General features: G+C 44.4%; 1 protein-coding gene across 6 annotated transcripts in view; it reads right to left on the bottom strand.

Annotated features, from left to right (window-relative positions):
* Positions 1–13,033, bottom strand: part of LOC147014198 (uncharacterized) — a 52,180-nt gene extending 39,147 nt beyond the window's left edge. The window contains exons 1-3 of one of the 6 annotated variants that reach the window (XM_085851961.1): positions 11,074–11,198; positions 10,608–10,697; positions 10,423–10,489 (exon numbers count right to left, since the gene is read on the bottom strand). In XM_085851961.1, the coding sequence (XP_085708087.1) occupies positions 10,423–10,489; positions 10,608–10,697; positions 11,074–11,076 (160 nt within the window). In that variant the 5' untranslated portion in view covers positions 11,077–11,198. The other 5 variants (XM_085851964.1, XM_085851962.1, XM_085851963.1 and 2 more) reach the window with 5 other exon arrangements.
* Between the last annotated feature and the right edge of the window lie 5,365 nt (positions 13,034–18,398).

Raw genomic sequence — 18,398 nt, 5'->3', positions numbered from 1 at the left:
AGCAACGTGTCCTGTCATTGGTAACTAAATGGCGCCCTTTCCCCATCGGCCACGCCTACGCAGCAACATGTCCTGTCATTGGCTTGGTAAATAAATGGCCATAACTTGGGAACCACATGTCCGATGAATATCAAACCTTGAAAAGGCAGATACTCAGGTCCCCAGCAATACAACTGGCAAGTTTCAATTAGATTGGACCAGTGGTTGTCGAGAAACAGCGATCACACACACACACACACACACACACACACACACACACACACACACACACACACACACACACACACACACACACACACACACACACACATTGCTGGAATTAGAGATAGATTAGTTAACATTAGGTAATGGAAGGTTGTAGAAAAAAATCGTGACGGTAAATGGTGAAAGTGGATCAGCTGAAATGGAAGGAAGGTGGTATGACGCAGGAGGAGAAAGAGGAGTCGGTACTTGTGGATACGTGGGGAAAAAGGGGGTGGGGGGGTTGTTATAAAAAATTTTTATTTTAAGACAAGAAACAGTGGGTGTAGTTGGGAGGGATAGAAGGGGGTGGTGGGAAAAGTGGATAAAATAACAACTGTTGGTAATTGGGAGAAAATAAAACGTGTGTGTGTGTGTGTGTGTGTGTGTGTGTGTGTGTGTGTGTGTGTGTGTGTGTGTGTGTGTGTGTGTGTGTGTGTGTGTGTGTGTGTGTGTGTGTGTGTGTCTTCCATAACTCTAAGACCATGAAACCTAGCAGCTTGAAACTGCATGCATACGAAGAAAACTCCAAGGAAGTGCACGAGTGAAAATTTGGTGTTTGGGTTAATTAAAACACCCCTTTTAAACATAATTAACGGCCTTATTTAATTAATATCCTTTGTCAGGAATCATCCTCGGCCACCTCGCTCTCTGGAGTCTTAAGGCGTTTCCTGGATAACCTCGCTGGGGTCTGAAGCCGCCATGTTTTTTGGCCTGCTCAACCATGCCTTGACTAGGAACAGGCCGCAACGATTTCTTCATGATATATTTTTCTTCTTCACTTTCCTCATTCATATTATCGAATGCCTGTTCATCATAGCTACGCATCACTGTATACATCACTTTTGTAAGTGCTATAGTTTTCAAATTCGCAACTTGAAGCGATTTCATGCATTATATGATACGATTTTCCACGATCTACTGTCACAGACAAATTAAAGTATATCATCGAAATTGTATTTCAGCTTTGAGGATCGGATATCATCCAGACGAAAGTGTCGAAATCTGATAATATTAAAGAAACAAGGAGTCTTAAAACTGAGCCTGTATACCTATTTAATTTAAGCGAGGAAGGCTGGCTATTGTATATATATATATATATATATATATATATATATATATATATATATATATATATATATATATATATATATATATATATATATATATATATATATATATATATATATATATATATATTGTGTGTGTATATATATATATATATATATATATATATATATATATATATATATATATATATATATATATTGTGTGTGTATATATATATATATATATATATTGTGTGTGCATATATATATATATATATATATATATATATATATATATATATATATATTGTGTGTGTATATATATATATATATATATATATATATATATATATATATATATATATATATATATATATATATATATATATATATATATATATATATTGTGTGTATATATATATATATATATATATATATATATATATATATATATATATATATATATATATATATATATATATATATATATATATATTGTGTGTGTATATATATATATATATATATATATATATATATATATATATATATATATATATATATATATATTGTGTGTGTATATATATATATATATATATATATATATATATATATATATATATATATATATATATATATATATATATATATATATATATCCTTCTCTGTATATACACAAGAAAATGTGAAATTTCCAAAGCATTAAACTTATCTTTTTCTTCTGTTTGGAGAATTATATTGAGTGAACAAGAGATTTAGGAATGTATCAAATTAACTAGCTTCATTGAGCTATATGATTCAATACATTCACTGCTTATGCCAGGTGTTGGCTTAATGGTTAGGGTGGTGGGCTTGGTATCCTCGGATCCTGAGTTCAAATCCCACTTGGCTATTGAATTAATACCAGGTGGGGTTGATTCCACCTGTCATCCTTTTGAGGTCAGCAAAATGAGTGCCAGCTTGTTGATATCCTGTGTCGGTGTGGCGACCCATCCAGGATTGTGTCCAATCGCAAAGGAGACTACTTAGGCAGCACCAATGCTCTGCACAGAGTATGGGCCCAATGGATGGATGGATGGATGGATGGATGGATTCACTGCTTGACCTTGTGCCCTGTCCCCTCTGGGGACTGCTTATCCATCGTGTCTGCCAGATCTGTCTATATTTTTGGAGGTTTTGTGAGGTGCTCTACAGGGAATCAAAGTAAATCTGGTGAAAAACGGACGTTTCAAAATAAAGTTACAACATTTGAGCGGACCACAAACCGATGTACCACGTGACGTGTGCACAGACGAGCGGGCAATGTTGCAGATTATCTGCAATGCTTATTTCACGGGTGATTAAACTTTGCGATTGTTCTATGTTAAACAGCAACTCTTTTGTGGATAATCATTAAATTTCTTTAGGCAGGCATGGTAAACATCAACTTTAATGTTAAAGGGATCCCATATGGCATGCAGTCACAGCCTGGCCAGCCGTTCCTTATCAAACATCTCATTGGAGTGCTTGCTTGAGTGCTTAAGCCCTGCAGTCGATAGCGGTACAGTTCGTGTCCCGATCAAGATGTACAGTCAGCAGTACAATCCCTCAGACCGGCAAGCAGCAGCCTCTTCACTCTCTGCAGATCTGGATAAAATCACAAGCTGGTCCAACACGTGGAACATGTCTTTCAATCCTGACAAATCTCGTACTCACGATGTCTCTCCGACAGGAGCGTCTGGAACCCCCCCATCTACTTTCTCAACAATCTTCTTGAAGAAGTTCTTTCAATAAAGCTTCTGGGTCTCACTATCTGCCATGATCTTTCCTGGGAAAGCCACATTTCCAAGCTGGACTCTAAAGGCAGTCGCTGACTGGGCATCCTCCATCGTGCAACGTCCTTCCTTGGCACACCTGAGCTCCTGACCACATACAAAGCTTTCATCTGCAGCCTGATGGAGTACTGCGCTCTCCTCTTTGGGCTGGTGCTCCCGCCTCTCACCTTTCTCAGCTTCACGCTGTGGAAACCAAGGCATTTAGGATCATTGGTGTCTCCCGTGATGAGGCTGTCTTTGGGTCTCTCACTCCATCACCGCAGGCAGGTCGTTGGTCTTTCTGTCTTCTACTGTCTCCTCTCTGGCATCAACCCTCCTGCTCTGTCTGAGATATGTCCCCCCCCCCCCCCATATTTACACAGGGTGCTCAAGGTAGGCCAGCAATCCCCTTCTGGTAAAACTACCAAAACACGAATCACTGCTCACCATCACTCTTTCATTCCTCTTTTTCCCCACCTTTGGAACAAACTCCCACATTCACTTCAATCCACTCTTCCCTCCAGGTCTTCAAAACAGCTCTTCACCACCATCTCTTATCTTCCCCCATCTAAAACCACAATCTTTTCTACCCCTGATAATCCACCCCAAACCCACCTCCTTCAAATTCCTTGCTTTCCTTCCTGAAAGTCCCTGTCGTGTAAGGACCTGAAAGTCCCCGTTATGTCCATCTTGTATACCCCGTGCTCCCCGTCCCATCCGTCTCCCTTCCACAGATCTCCTAATGTCTCTGTTCCCCACTGTTTTTTCCTTCCCTCTCCTTGTGCGTTTCTGTGTGTTAGCTCTCATACGAGCCTCGGCAATTTATTCAAAAAAAAGTTGCTACAAGGCAGAGGTATACGATTTACAAAGATTATATGGTTTCTCTTTGTGAATTTAAAAGCAAAATATATTTTATAACAACCGATTTCTGAGCCGTTTGCCATATTAATGTGTTTTCTATATTACAGAGCTAAATTTTTTCCTTCCGTCACATGACAATTGGCAGCTGTTGCAAAAGATTAATGTTTATGCACATCTCCCCGAAACGTCTATGATGCAACGTTGTTTTTATAATTTGTTTACTGAAATTTCCACAAAATGAGGGTGAAAGCCACTCAAGGTTTTTGGGTTGTATACAGTACATACTGAAGTCAGTAATCACACCGACTCCAATCTGCCGATTCCTGAAGAATTGCCAATATTGGCCAAGCAGTGAAGTGTGTAGTGTGTAGTGTGTAGTGTGTGTGTGTGTGTGTGTGTGTGTGTGTGTGTGTGTGTGTGTGTGTGTGTGTGTGTGTGTGTGTGTGTGTGTGTGTGTGTGTGTGTGTGTGTGTGTGTGTGTGTGGTCGATCTTCTGATGTCGGTAATCTACTGGTGTGGATCCATGACCAAGATTGTGGATCTGATGTTTGGAGAGGTTCTGGGCTGAAAGGATCGAAACCTTGAGGAGGAACATGCCCGGCTGATGATCCATGCGGTCGTAAAAGTATGTTTCTGTCTGTACGGATGAGTATGTGTGTTTGTTTTTATTTGGGTTTGTGTGTGTGTGTGTGTGTGTGTGTGTGTGTGTGTGTGTGTGTGTGTGTGTGTTTGGGTGTGTGTGTGTGTGTGTATTTGGGTGTGTGTGTGTGTGTGTTTGGGTGTGTGTGTGTGTGTGTGTGTTTGGGTGTGTGTGTGTGTTTTTTTTATTATTATTCATTTATTTTATTTACTTATCAACATATTTTTGTGTGATGGAATTGCTCGGAACAGTTATTTGTAAAAAAAAACGAGGTGTAGGTGATAATTGACATTTTTTGGGTGAGGCTTCTCTCACTCATTTGTCATTATCTTTTGGTGGAAAATCTACTGTTCTGTTTCTTCGATATTTATATGTTTCTTATGTATTTATTTAATTATTGTGTATTTGTGAAAAGTATGGGTTGACTGACTGCCTGGACACAATTGAAGTTGTGGATCTTCTGATGTGGATCCGTGACCAAGATTGTGGATTTGCTGTTTGGAGAGATTCTGGACTAAAAGGATCGAAATGTCGGGGAAGAACAGTGCCCAGCTGATGATTCATGCGGTCGGGAAAGTGTGTGTGCTTTGTGTGTATGTATACGTTTGTTTGTGTTTGTCTGTTTGTATGGATGAGTACAGTGTGTTTGTTTTTGTTTGGGTGTGTGTGTGTGTTTGTTTGTATGTATGAATGTTTGCTATTCTTTGTGTGTTTGTTTTTTTAAAATTTTTATACTTAGGCCTTAGTTATTTTATAACTTGGTTTACGTAGTTCTTCAGCTAAAATGTAGGGTCGGTAGGTCGAAATATAAATATAAATATAATTTCCATTTTTAGAAATTAAATATTTTTATGATTTTTTTTCGGATGTTCCATGGAAAAGACAAGGGTAGGTGGGGGGGGGGGGGAGAATAAAATATATAAACAAGGACCATGAGGATCTAAGAAAACATTGAAGATGGAAGACCATTCAAATGCAGGATGCCCATGTTCACTGTATCATCTGATGTGAAAAACAATAAAGAAGGATTAAAACTTGTTTTTACAATATAGTCTGGCATGTTTTTCTTATACAAACTGTTGGATCATCAAACAAATGGAAACAATGATGAGAAAATTACTGTCCAAGTCGTAGATGTGTGTGCACACCAGTGCATAGTGCTAGATATGATTTTAAAAATGTGTCTACAAGGAGTCAACACGCTCAAAACGGTCAATCAGAGCCATAACCAGCTCTTACTTTTCAGTGGGCATCTGATCGTACCGTCTCCCCATCCGCATGAGCACATCAAAGGCTGATTTCTGGTCCGTTGAAAGCTGAATATCAGCATCTCGCAGGGAAACTTTGACGTATTTGGCACCGAAATCTTTCAATACGAACAGTGGTGTACAACTTTCGATGGAAACAAAATTGGCACGATCGAGAGTAGCCTGCGAATCATCCCTGCTGCTGCACTGAATTTATGCAATCGTTCGGCCAGAATATTCGTAATCAAGATGTTAGGTGATTAAATCACCAATACAGTCACTCGAATTTATACCGCTGACATACTTCTTAACAATCACTTTAGCCTCAGAAACCACAGTCAATCTGAACCACGCTGGCCACTGCTCGGACGCCATGACCGAAGACAACTGCGCAGTTTGGATAAAGATTACTCGGCATTTTGGTGCGTGCGCACGAAATTATATTTTGAAAATAAATGCCGACGTTTACATTTCGCGTTTTGAAACTTTTGCACCTTCGGCGGAAAATGTATAAATATAAAAGGCTAAAAATGTGTTTTATATTTATATTTCATTTCGGCAAATATACCGTCGACAGATCCGTAAACCAAGTTATAAAATAACTAAGGCCTTATCTATTTATTTTTGTGTGTGGTAGAATTGTTAGGAATAGTTGTGTGTCAAAAAACAAGGTGTATGTGTTTGTGTGTTGCTCATAAAGCAAAACATTTTCTCCATACCAACAACCATCTCCATCTCCCTCCCCTTTCTTTCTTTCTTTCTCTCTCTCTCTCTCCCTCTCTCTCTCGATGTGTCTGGACAGAGTTTGATCCGGATGTCTCCGAGCATTGTTTGTCTCTGGCGTTGTTTGTCTCCGGACGTGTCTGGACGAAGTTTGTCTCCGGACGTGTCTGGACGGAGTTTGTCTCCGGACGTGTCTGGACGGAGTTTGTCTCCGGACGTGTCTGGACGGAGTTTGTCTCCGGACGTGTCTGGACGGAGTTTGTCTCCGGACGTGTCTGGACGGAGTTTGTCTCCGGACGTGTCTGGACGGAGTTTGTCTCCGGACGTGTCTGGACGGAGTTTGTCTCCAGACGTGTCTGGACGAAGTTTGTCTCCAGACATGTCTGAGTGGTGTTTGTATCCAGACAGCTTGGTTCCGGACACGTTCGGGCAGTGTTTGTCTCCGAACGTGTGCGGGAGGTGTTTACGTCAGGGCGGTGTTTATGTCCGGACGGGAGTTTATCTCCGGACATGTCCAGGCGGTGTTTGTCTCTGGGTGGTATTTATAGTATGATCGGTAGAAAATGGATTTCAGACATTATTTTGTTTCCATCTTCACTGCTATTCCATGCAGAAGCGTTTTTATGAGACAGTATGAATCATAATTAACGCTCCACCACACATATGCCTTCCCTTCCTCCCCTTCACCAACCCTCCTCACACTCTCTCCCCCCTCGCTCCCCCACCCCTTCTTGCTCCCCCTCCCATCCTCGCTCACCTCACCTCTTTGCTCCCCTCCCCTCCTCGCTCCCCTCCCTCCTCGCTCCCCTCCCCTCCCCTCTCCTCCTCGCTCCCCTCCCCTCCCCTCTCCCCCTCCCCTCCTCGCTCCCCTCCCTCCCCTCCTCGCTCTCTCCGCTCCCCTCCCTCCCCTCCTCGCTCCCCCTCCCCTCCTCGCTCCCCCTCCCCTCCCCACTCCCCTCCCCTCCTCGCTCCCCCTCCCTCCCCTCCTCGCTCCCCTCCCCTCCTCGCTACCCTCCCCTCCCCTCCTCGCTCCCCTCCCTCCCCGCTCCCCTCCCACCCCTCCTCGCTCCCCCTCCCTCCCCGCTCCCCTCCCCTCCCCGCTCCCCCTCCCCGCTCCCCCTCGATTTTTTTTCTTGGTGCGATTTCAGAGATATAGAGGTCCAAAGTTTTTCTGCTTTTCCAATATGGCTGCCACACCACGTGACCTATGACATAATAAATATCATTAAAACATTCTACATGAGTAGTCGCACCAATGGTGAAAATTTTGTCAACCCGACAAGTGGTTGCGGAGAAATACACGAAAATGCTGTGCGGACAAACAGAACCAAATGCAATTGGACAAACGGACCCAAATGCAATATCCTCTCCTTTGGTGAGGGTAAATGATCAGCATGTCCAATATATTGTTGTGGTTACCAAATTCGCAAACCACCATTCAGGTCCCTTAGGTGAGATATCTCGGTAAGTATATGTGTAGTTAGGCCCAAACCCGTTGTCTAGTGGGAATACATGTCATTTATGCGTGCTGCGACTCTTCAGGATAGCCGTTTTTCTTTTACTATCTTTAATTTGGACCAACCGCCATTGTTACCACCACCAGTCACAACATCAACCACCAACCACAACGCCGCTTCACCACAACCGCCACGACCTTCACGTCACACCTCGCAACCGTCGCATCGCCACCGTTCTTGCGCCGCTTGTGGGTACCGGTGTTGGACTCGTGCAGGGCGCGCGCCGAACAGCGTGTACAAAATCACGGATTTTGTGCTTCAAAAACGGATCAAAAACGACACACGCCCACTTTTGTTCCGTCCAATCGGTGAGCGAGGGGCGAATTGGCCCCGCCCCCAGGGCGTTGGAGGGCGATCGATATATGCAAATTTATGGATCAAAAAGCCTTCACGCCCACTTTTTCTCGGGCCAATGGGGAGCGAGGTGAAAGGTCGAAGGGAGGGGGTCAAAGATGAGAGGGCGAAGCCACGGGGCTGATATAAGCGACCGTGTTCGTCAGTCCAGTGAGTAGTAGAGTCGAGAGGGAACAGAGAGTTAAGACTTCGCGGGCGGTGGAGTTGGCAAGAAGGAGCTGGTCGTCGTGTGCGTTGGAGTCGGAGCGGAGGGGACGGAGCTGTGGAGAGGCGGCGAGGGCAGACGAGGGGGTGCTCGCGTCGTGCAGGGAGCTGCACCCCAGGGAGGCCGACAGCGAGACCTGGCCGAGGTGGAGACGCTCGTCGCGGGACAATAAAAAATCCTCTATACCCCGAGCATCAGCAACCCCCTCCTGTTTCCCCCCGCGCTGAGATAGTGCGACCAAGGGGGCCCCTTTCCCACCCCCTACCAGACACTGCCCGCGAGGCCCGCGGAGTTGAGGCACCATCGCCGCTCCGCGTCTCATCACCAGACGGGTAGGCCCGACCCGGTCTCGGCCTTAGGCCCGCCTCATCCTTGAGGGTATTCTTTCCTTGGTTTTGGGTATGTGTTGTCGGCGCCGTCTGTGAAGTAAAATTGTATAAGTGTTGCCGTGTGCTCGTGTAATCGGTATTAGATCTGCATTGTCGCATTTGCTTTTTGTGTAAATTGAATTGTGTTTTTCTTTTCTGTGTGCTTTTGGTGGAATTGAATATGTGTGCTTTCCGTTCATCGCGAATAAATGTGCTTTGTGTTGAACTGTTTCCCGCTTCGCTTCGTCATTTCTTTCATTGAATCCTCATCTTGCTTCACGTAAAGGGTTGGTAGTGGGCTGAATACGCCCGATAATTAATCGAACCGTCGAGGTCGACGATAACACCGCTCGGTTATCCCGATAGTACGGAACGGGTCGCTTAAGTGGCCCGTGTCCGAAGTCGACCTGCGGCGAGGTGCGATCGCCCGGTCTACCCTCCACGTGGGTACTTAGGTAGGTCGAATTTGGCGAGCAACCCTATCCCACGCGGGGGCTGATTGGCTCGATCGCGGTGAGACCGAAAGGTCCACCCGTGACTGGTTCCCGGCGTTAGTCCGAGAGGGTCACGACTGGATTGTCCGTCCGGTGGGCGACGTGCCGCGATTCGAGTTACGTGGCCGTTCGCACGCCGGCGGGCGCGAATACTGCAACAATATTATATATATATATATATATATATATATATATATATATATATATATATATATATATATATATATATATATATATCCTATATATTATTTTTGTTAACGTCCGCGTAATTTGACGTTTCTACTCCAAAACTACTGGACGGATTGACGACACTTTTGGTATGTGGGTGCTCTGTGGTCTAATGAACAGCATGGGCTATGTGAGATCGTGCGAGACGGACAGGTTTGGGAATTTTTGGCGATTTCCTAATTTTTACATTCGTTTGCATGGCGACGTGTGTCGTCACCGCTGAGAGGCGTAATGACGTCATTGCATCATCGGTCATTCGCTGACGTGATTACGTCTGTCGTCGACAGACTGTCACCGCTGAGACGTAATTCCTCTCCTGGAAAACAGCGTCTGCAATGTAAAATCCTCTTCTGCACATGCCGACTACCTCAGAAGGTACATTTGACACAAAAATGTAACAAGAAACATTGTATATTAAGAAATTCTATAAATCACATGTGAACACTGGATATATTGACGTCCTAACGAACCCTCACTTTTGAAACTTCGCGCAGAGTGCGGGTTTGGCTAGTATATATTATTATTGTGTACACACACACACACACACACACACACACACATTACCGAGATGGTTGCCATGGCAACATAATTCATCCAATCATCAACGTGATCTCATCAGGTTGAGATAATGTCATGAGGAATAGATATCTGCAATATGAAAGCTAAATAAATGTTCAACGGTTTTTTTTTTTTTAATGTCACATACTCAAAAGTACATGGACGGATGATTGGTTGGTAAATGGGTTGGAGCTCATTTGAATGACCCAGCTCTTCTACCTTGTCGGAGGAGGGGTGGAGGACCAAAAGAAAACAAATCATCAATATACACGTAACAGGGAAACGATAAAATACTCGCTGATCGTTTTCCTTCAAAAGAGATTTCGACGTTACCAAGCAAAGCGATGCCTTCGACGGCTCAGACAGTGCACTCCCCTTTCGTGGTACCACCTTCATGCGTTTCCAAGGAAACCGACACAGTCTCTGTCGAAGCGGTTTACAAGGAGAAACGTTTCGGTTTATTCAAAACAAAAATTAAAACCCGAAATAAATGGTCCGGTTTGCACCAATCGAACACGACAGACTATAGCCTGCAGGTATTAGAAAGGAAATGTAAAGTATGTTAATGTTGTTGCATATTCTTGGTAAATCCACATATTTTATTGATAAAGTAAACTTGCGGGAATCAAACTACAAGAAACCACGAAGAGAGGGATTCAACAAGGCCAAGGGAAAGGCCGCCGCACACCGATTTCACGTTAGATCACCTCACCTGGTCCCAGACACTCTTCGCTCATTGGACGACTCGGGTTGGACCATTAAACGGACACGGATACGGATACGGATACGTGGAACGTACCATTGATGAAATGGACAGAGCACACGCGCATATGTTCCAATTTCTTCCCGATTAAATCCTCTCGCTGTAACGCGTCAAGCCATCGTTTTCGCCGGTTTGTGCTCAATTGCAGAGTCTTTTCCCCTTCCGTAGTTACTACTTTGGGAATCCGATGAAAAGAAAACCTCTTGTCGCTGTTATAACTATTGCTGCAGCCCTTGACGAGGCACGACGTCGGCATTGCTTTGCCACTCACAATGGCGCCGCCGGAAGAGGCAGTCGCGAGCGCACCGGCCGGAAGCAGCTCCGGAGGGCTTTCCAAGCTCTGGTGCGAATTGCCACGTTGGGGGGTGTCACGTTTTTAATGTCAATTTGCTTTATAAAACTGTCGTTGTAGTTTTTTTTTTGTGATGGATATTTAACAAAATGAGTGGAATCAGAATTGGGGAAAAAAATTTTTTTAAAGGCTGCGAAGGTGAGGGAACGAGAAGGTAGATTTACATGATAAACTTTTTGTTTGTTTTATACAGTGATAGTGTACAAAGAATTTGGACGCGCGACGAGACCATTCGGCCCATCATGTCTGGGCATTTCCGCTTCGGTGCCGAATCGATTCCACTTGAAACCGTCTCCCGTGTCCTGCCGTCACTACCTTTCCCAGGGAGACAATTCCACGTACTGGCTCGTGTGTGTGTGTGTGTGTGTGTGTGTGTGTGTGTGTGTGTGTGTGTGTGTGTGTGTGTGTGTGTGTGTGTGTGTGTGTGTGTGTGTGTGTGTGTGTGTGTGTGTGTGTGTGTGTGTGTGTGTGTATTGGATTGGATTGGATTGCAGGACAAGGATGGAAGGAGCCGTTGGTGCACTTTTTGCAGCGGCATGATTGGACGACACACAAATCAACATTGGATATGACATTTGAACCCGTGACCCCCAATGTACTCACACGGAAACGTGAGCTACAAATAATTTCCGAAAATCGCTTCCTCTTTAAGAAAAAAAAAAAATCCTTCCTTTATAAAATACTTTCTGGATTTTGTTTCAAAATTAAGCGCGTGTAAGAAATAAATAAATATATACAGTATGTTTGCCACTCCCTCAAGTCTTTCACGAACGTGTTGGCGAGGCGAGGCGAGACGTTTGACTAAAGATGGCGAGAATTTTAAATTTCTTCAGGATGCCGGCGATAACTCGCCTACTCTGCCTGTTGGACACCGTGCGATCTTTAACCTCCAGCAACGAATCCTGGCAGACGGGCCGCCGAGTTTAAAGTCCTCCGAAGGAATATGGCCGTGGTGCCGGCGATAGCTCGCCTCCTTATCGAGAAGGGACACCGTGCGATGTTTTTTTTTTTTTCGTGAATCTGTCCAAACGGTGACAATCCAGTGTTCCATTGCCATTAGACGTTGTGTCCGTGTCGATGAATGTTGTTCCCATGGGTAACGGTTTGAAAGTGACCGTTTGGTAGACGCCTCTCGTATGGTGAGCACGGCATTTGTTGTGAGATCGAACGATGGGATATACATCGGAAAGGATAGCCCACAGGTGCAGGTGCAGGTACAGGTGCAGGTACAGGTACGTTTTGCTCTCCGTCTTCAAACGGTATCCAGAAGTGGATTCCAACGTCGAATTCGCTTCGGTTCGAATCCGTACGGTGGACGACTCGACCTGGACGCGAGTAACCTTCTAACTGAACCGCCATAACTCTCCAGGTCGGCAGTTTACAGTTTGGGAATCGTACCTTGGACAAAGACATCGGCACGGACACGCCAGTGGTCGGTTTCCCTGTACGAGCTGTCCGTTCGATTTATGGCTGCCAACCGCAGCCTCCGACATTTTGAACTCGAATCCCTGTAAAAACGGTCGGTCATCCGTCGGGTTCCGTTTTCTCACAACAACCCGGAACACCCCGCAAATCACCGACATGGATCATGAACTACGATCTCGATCGATTGCTTTCGCCTTTTTGGCTTGGGCCTCCAAGATGGCCGACTGCAAAGGATTGTGGGTCATTATTAAGAAATGCTAATATCGGTTCAACGCTGATTTTTCTAGAAAAAAAAATCTTTCGCCGCATTAGCTTGTGGTACCTCCGAAACTTTCCAGCATTATAAGGTTTCGAAAAAAAAAATTATCGTCTCAATTCGCGTCCATTTTGGAAGAATATGTGCAATGGACGCTTGACCACTGATCTCCGTTATACTGACTGGATGGAGGATCGAGAGCGTGGGGTGAAGTCACCGGACGCCATCTTGGAGCTCCCATAAAACCTGCAATGCAAATGGGACGCACTTGTTCTGATGTTGTGTGCGCGTTCATTGGTCTGTAAAATGTCCGTTTGTGTGTCGATAAACCGCACAAACCGCACAAACAGAGAATTCCGTGCATGTCGAAAGACATTCCATCTGCAAGTCCTTATTGTTGGTGTATTTACTTCGAAAATAGAGTGGAACAAGTCTGAAGACGACGATGGGTCACGAGCGGTATTTGACGATGGAGATTGTTTCAGAAGTCAAGGATGAGACAATGTGCTAATTTTTGACCAAGTTATAATTAATTACAGTGGCCTTCAATCAACAGCTGCAAAATGTCGAAACCCGGTTTCGTTCAACAACTTTCAAAATTTGACCTTTGCATAACCTTTAAAGGTCACAAAACAATGTTGTGGACATTAAAATAAGGAAACAGGATACGTGCTATAGTTTATTGGAGTTAGTTCGTCGAAGAAGGTCGAAAACCCGGTTCGATTCCCACAACTTTGAAAATTTGACCTTTGTGGCCTTTAAAGGTCAAAGGTCAAGGATTATGACCTTTGGTGCAAAACTTCCTATGGAACATTCCAAGAACAATATAACATCATATAGGCTATATGGCATTTCGCACTCCTCGGATTATCCATACTTTGATGAAATCAGAGTAAAAACAAACTTGAAGGGGGCGCCACGGGCAAGGTGTTCGAGATAGAGCAAAATGGTTTCAAGACTTTAGGTGGGGAATGACCTCAAGATTATTCATAAAATATTGTCATCCGAGCTCTCAAAGTTTGGGCGGTCGTATGATTTTTATGTCAAAATTCGCAATTTCATAAGTTCTTGACCTTGTGTCCTTGACCTTGGGATGAAAATGAAAAATTGGACAATGACAAGTTTTAGATAATTCATTTTGCAATTCAAATACCGAAGAATCCATTCCATTCAGTCAATTCCCTCGGAGAAGATAGATTTTTAATCCGACTACCCCCGGAAAATGGATATTTTTTGGGCGTGGCTTGACCCACAATGGAAGAAGCACTCCCTCATCCAGGAAAACACAACAAGACATTGATATCGAACACATAACCAAGTTTCATCAAGATCGGATCAAAGTCCACGGAGTTATGCTCTGGACAGACAGACAGACACGCAGACAGACATTGATACAGACACACAGACATAACGAATATAGTGCTCACTCTGGCTGGCGCTCATGAACCAATATAAAGGTGTTTTTAAAAATCGATATTTGATGCAACCTTGACGTCCCCATGGCGTGCGTGCATCCGTCAGTCTAACCATTGAGCACTCAAACACATCTTTGTAAACAGAAGCCAAAGCCCCCCTTTAAAAAAGTTTTCTAAATTATGCATTCGGTCGGGTTTGCTTTCAAAGAAGAGAAGGCAATTTGTTTCAGAGCAACTATCTCATCGCAGGATTCAGTGTACGATGGGTGGGAGGATGGGAAAATGATAACTGAAGCCGAGATGGGATTAATATTTCTATGGAAGAATTCCCAGGCAGGGGCTTTCTTTGAAAGCAGCAGGGGCAAGTGTGAACTAGGTAATCTGAAAGGGTGAACTGGTGTTACTAAGTAATCCTGGCAATGCATATGAGATGCACATTAACATCACTCATCTCTGTTACACCATTATACTGTTGTGGGCCAGGGTTCAGGGTTCGCCACGAGGGGAAGTGCTTGGGTTCCTCTTGAACGTCCGATCCTGAGGCCACCAGCCGTGGATAACTCCGCAGTCCGGCGAGTTGCGAGTCAACCACCAACGCCAATTGGTATCTCCAATCCTGGCAGGGTTCTCACGACTTCATGTGTTACCTTTCTGTTGGATTGGCAGTATCAAGGGGAGCTCATGCGCTCGATGTGTACTCGTCTTATCTAACCTGATCAGGTGCTGCCGAGCGGAGCTGCCAAGTACGCACCGGCTAACATGTAGAGCCAATCAGTGGAGTAAACTTCCCAGCTAACAATGCATGTGGACTATGCTGGATCAATGAAGGAAAGGACAACCACAACAGATTTGACAACCAAGGCAGATTTGAAAGAGAGAGAGAGAGAGAGAGAGAGAGAGAGAGAGAGAGAGAGAGAGAGAGAGAGAGAGAGAGAGAGAGAGAGAGAGAGAGAGAGAGAGAGAGAGAGAGAGAGAGTGTGTGTGTGTGTGTGTGTGTGTGTGTGTGTGTGTGTGTGTGTGTGTGTGTGTGTGTGTGTGTGTGTGTGTGTGTGTGTGTGTGTGTGTGTGTGTGTGTGTAAGCAACTGTTTGTTTACACATGCACACACACAATCAAGCAATCATTGAACACATATTTTGTGAAAAGGCACTGAAGAGCAGACTTAAGCCGAACATGTATTCCCCTTATGACAGACTTACTAAGACAAAAGACATATGGCCATCATTCAATTCAGGAAGAAGAGACAAGAGAAAAACAGAGCATGTTGTCGATTCCTTCCCTCTCCCCACACAACCTCTCATGACCAAATGTGCCAGTACAAATATATGGGGACTGGGCAGTGCCAGTCCAAATATATGGGGAGGGGGGGCAGAGAGGGAGGATGGGGAAATATTGGCAGTGGAGTGGTGATGCGGTGCAATGGGATGTGCAGCTATGTTTCTGAGGTGTCCTGCACAAGTAACCAAATCATTTCTGGCATCCCTGGTATGCCAACGGTAAGCAGATCCGTTTCTGCAATGCACACGGGACAAGCAGCTCTACCACGAACCAAGCCACATTCTGGGCTTTTTATATTGCTCTCCAGACAAGTTTTTAAGCGACTTCTATCCCATCCACACTCTGAACTCTCTTCGTGCTCTCCTCTGCACTCTGAGCTCCTTTGTGCTCATCAGCCATGGCTTTTTCAAGTCTGGTCTCATGCGAACCTCTCTTCTATTGGTGTGCATCCGATCGGGGCGGGTCCATGATGCAGCTGGTGGAAAATCCCATGTAATTCTGTGGTGATGGCCATGGGTGCCGCCACCTCTCTTTTCACACGCCCAAGGCAGCGACGAGAGCCCCTGCTCCCTCCCTCGTGCACAAACATGCAGTCTACAGTGCACACTCTATTGTGCATGTTAGATGCGCTGCACTCCATCGTGAATGGGAAAAGCACCACACCCCATTTCATACTCGAGAAGCATTGTCCCATGCAACAAATGTGAAAGTGCAGGGAAGGAAGAATGGAGGAAGTGCAGGGAAGGAAGAATGTGGGAAACAAATTCGGTGCTGGTCCAGAGGATTCATTGTTTATGGTGAGCGATGGGTGGTTGGTGGTAAATAATAAAATAATGAGTGGATTCAAGTGGTGAGAAAGACAGATGCATCAAAGGACAAGAATAAACTTGCTGGGTTGAAAGAAAGACTGCAGGATGAAGGAGGGATTGTTGAATTGAGCAATGGTGTATTGAAAGTAGCAGAGGGTGTGGAGAGAAGACATCACATCAGGGAAACAAACTAACCTCAACGCATGTCCCCCAAAACCCTGAGACAAGAGGCAAAGGTCTACCTGCACATAAACAAATGAAATAACTCATCCTCGGGGTTCCTTCGTGTACATGTATGCTCTCCCCTGGGGTCCATTTCCAAAACCGTCACAATACATTACTGATATCTTTTTCTCAAATAGTACTTATTAAAATACATCATTTAACTGGTCAAGCCTGGTGTTGGCTTAATGGTTAAGGTGGCTGGCTGCCTTATGATCTTGAGTTTGAGCCTTTGTCATGCTGTTAAATAACACCAGGTGGATTTACTCAGCCTGTCATCCTTCCGAGGTCAGCAAAATGAGTACCAGCTTACTGGAAACAGAGGCACTGCATCAGCGACACAGCCACGCTTCCAGCAATGATCAACCAGCAGCCACAGGCTGCATAAGAAATAATAATAATCTATCTATAATTCCAGCAATGTGTGTGTGTGTGTGCGTGTGCGTGTGCGTGTGCGTGTGTGTGTGTGTGTGTGTGTGACCACTGTTTCTCGACAACCACTGGTCAGATCTAATTGAAACTTGCCAGGTATATTGCTGGGGACCTGAGGATGTGCCTTTTCAAGGTTTGATATTAATCGGACAAGTGCTTCCCAAGTTATGGCCATTTATTTACCAACCAATGACAAGACACGTTGCTGCGGCCATTTATTTACCAACCAATGACAAGACACGTTGCTGCGGCCATTTATTTACCAACCAATGACAAGACACGTTGCTGTGTGGGCATGGCCGATGGGGAAGAGATCCTCAGCCGCGTTCCCCATTACGGGTCACAACGTACGGACTTCCGGGTAGTGATGACTTTGTGTATTCCAATAATTTCTCGATTTCTTATGCGCATTTATAGATAAACACAATGCACCAATCCAGTCATCGTTTACGAGAGCGAAGGAACGGCCTGTATTGTTGTTGTTTCTGGCACGCGGTTTGAATTTTTTTTTTTTTTTTTGCATGTATGGCCACACACGTACGGGCACGCACTAGTAATAATAATTTCACCAGTCAATAATTAAATTAGTGATAAGCATTCTTATGGTTTTTGTTTAAGTAAGGATTTTTTTTTTTGTTCAAAAATTGCAATACATTAATTTTTGCATGAATATTTGGCTTTCATGGTTTTAATTAATTAATCTTGCACAAGTTCTTTTTTTTCTACTTCTTTTTTAGTGAACCCCCCCCCCCCTCAAAAACAGACTTTAAAATGGTGTTAATGCGGGATTTTATTCATCCCATGCCAAAGCCAGACTACTGGTGGCAATAATCAAAGCCAGACTACTGGTGTCTTGTATGGGATAATAGTCAAGCAATTTGGGTGGGTGTTTTCACCAAGGTCTACACCAAGAGGTTCCAGGACAGATGATATCCCTGCCCCATAAAGGGCACGTTTGATCACATCATTTAAGGCCGAATGTCTAAAAGATCGACTGGCACTGAAACAGAATGACAGACCATGGTGACCAAGTGTATCCATCAAACTGCCACATCGACATTTATGTCACTCGCAGACTGATGCTCGCAGACTCGCAGACTGCAACCCGTAAAAACTTAGTAGTGTCAAGCTGTGTTCCTAAAGAGGGAACAGGGACTGCATGAAGTCGAAGCC

This window comes from Eptatretus burgeri, chromosome 13 (assembly GCF_056783735.1).
Source record: "Eptatretus burgeri isolate ZD-2024b chromosome 13, Ebu_testis_v1, whole genome shotgun sequence".
Classification (NCBI taxonomy): Eukaryota; Metazoa; Chordata; class Myxini; order Myxiniformes; family Myxinidae; genus Eptatretus; species Eptatretus burgeri.
The sequence above is the reverse complement of the archived record's forward strand: the minus strand, read 5'-3'. Positions and strand labels throughout refer to the sequence as shown.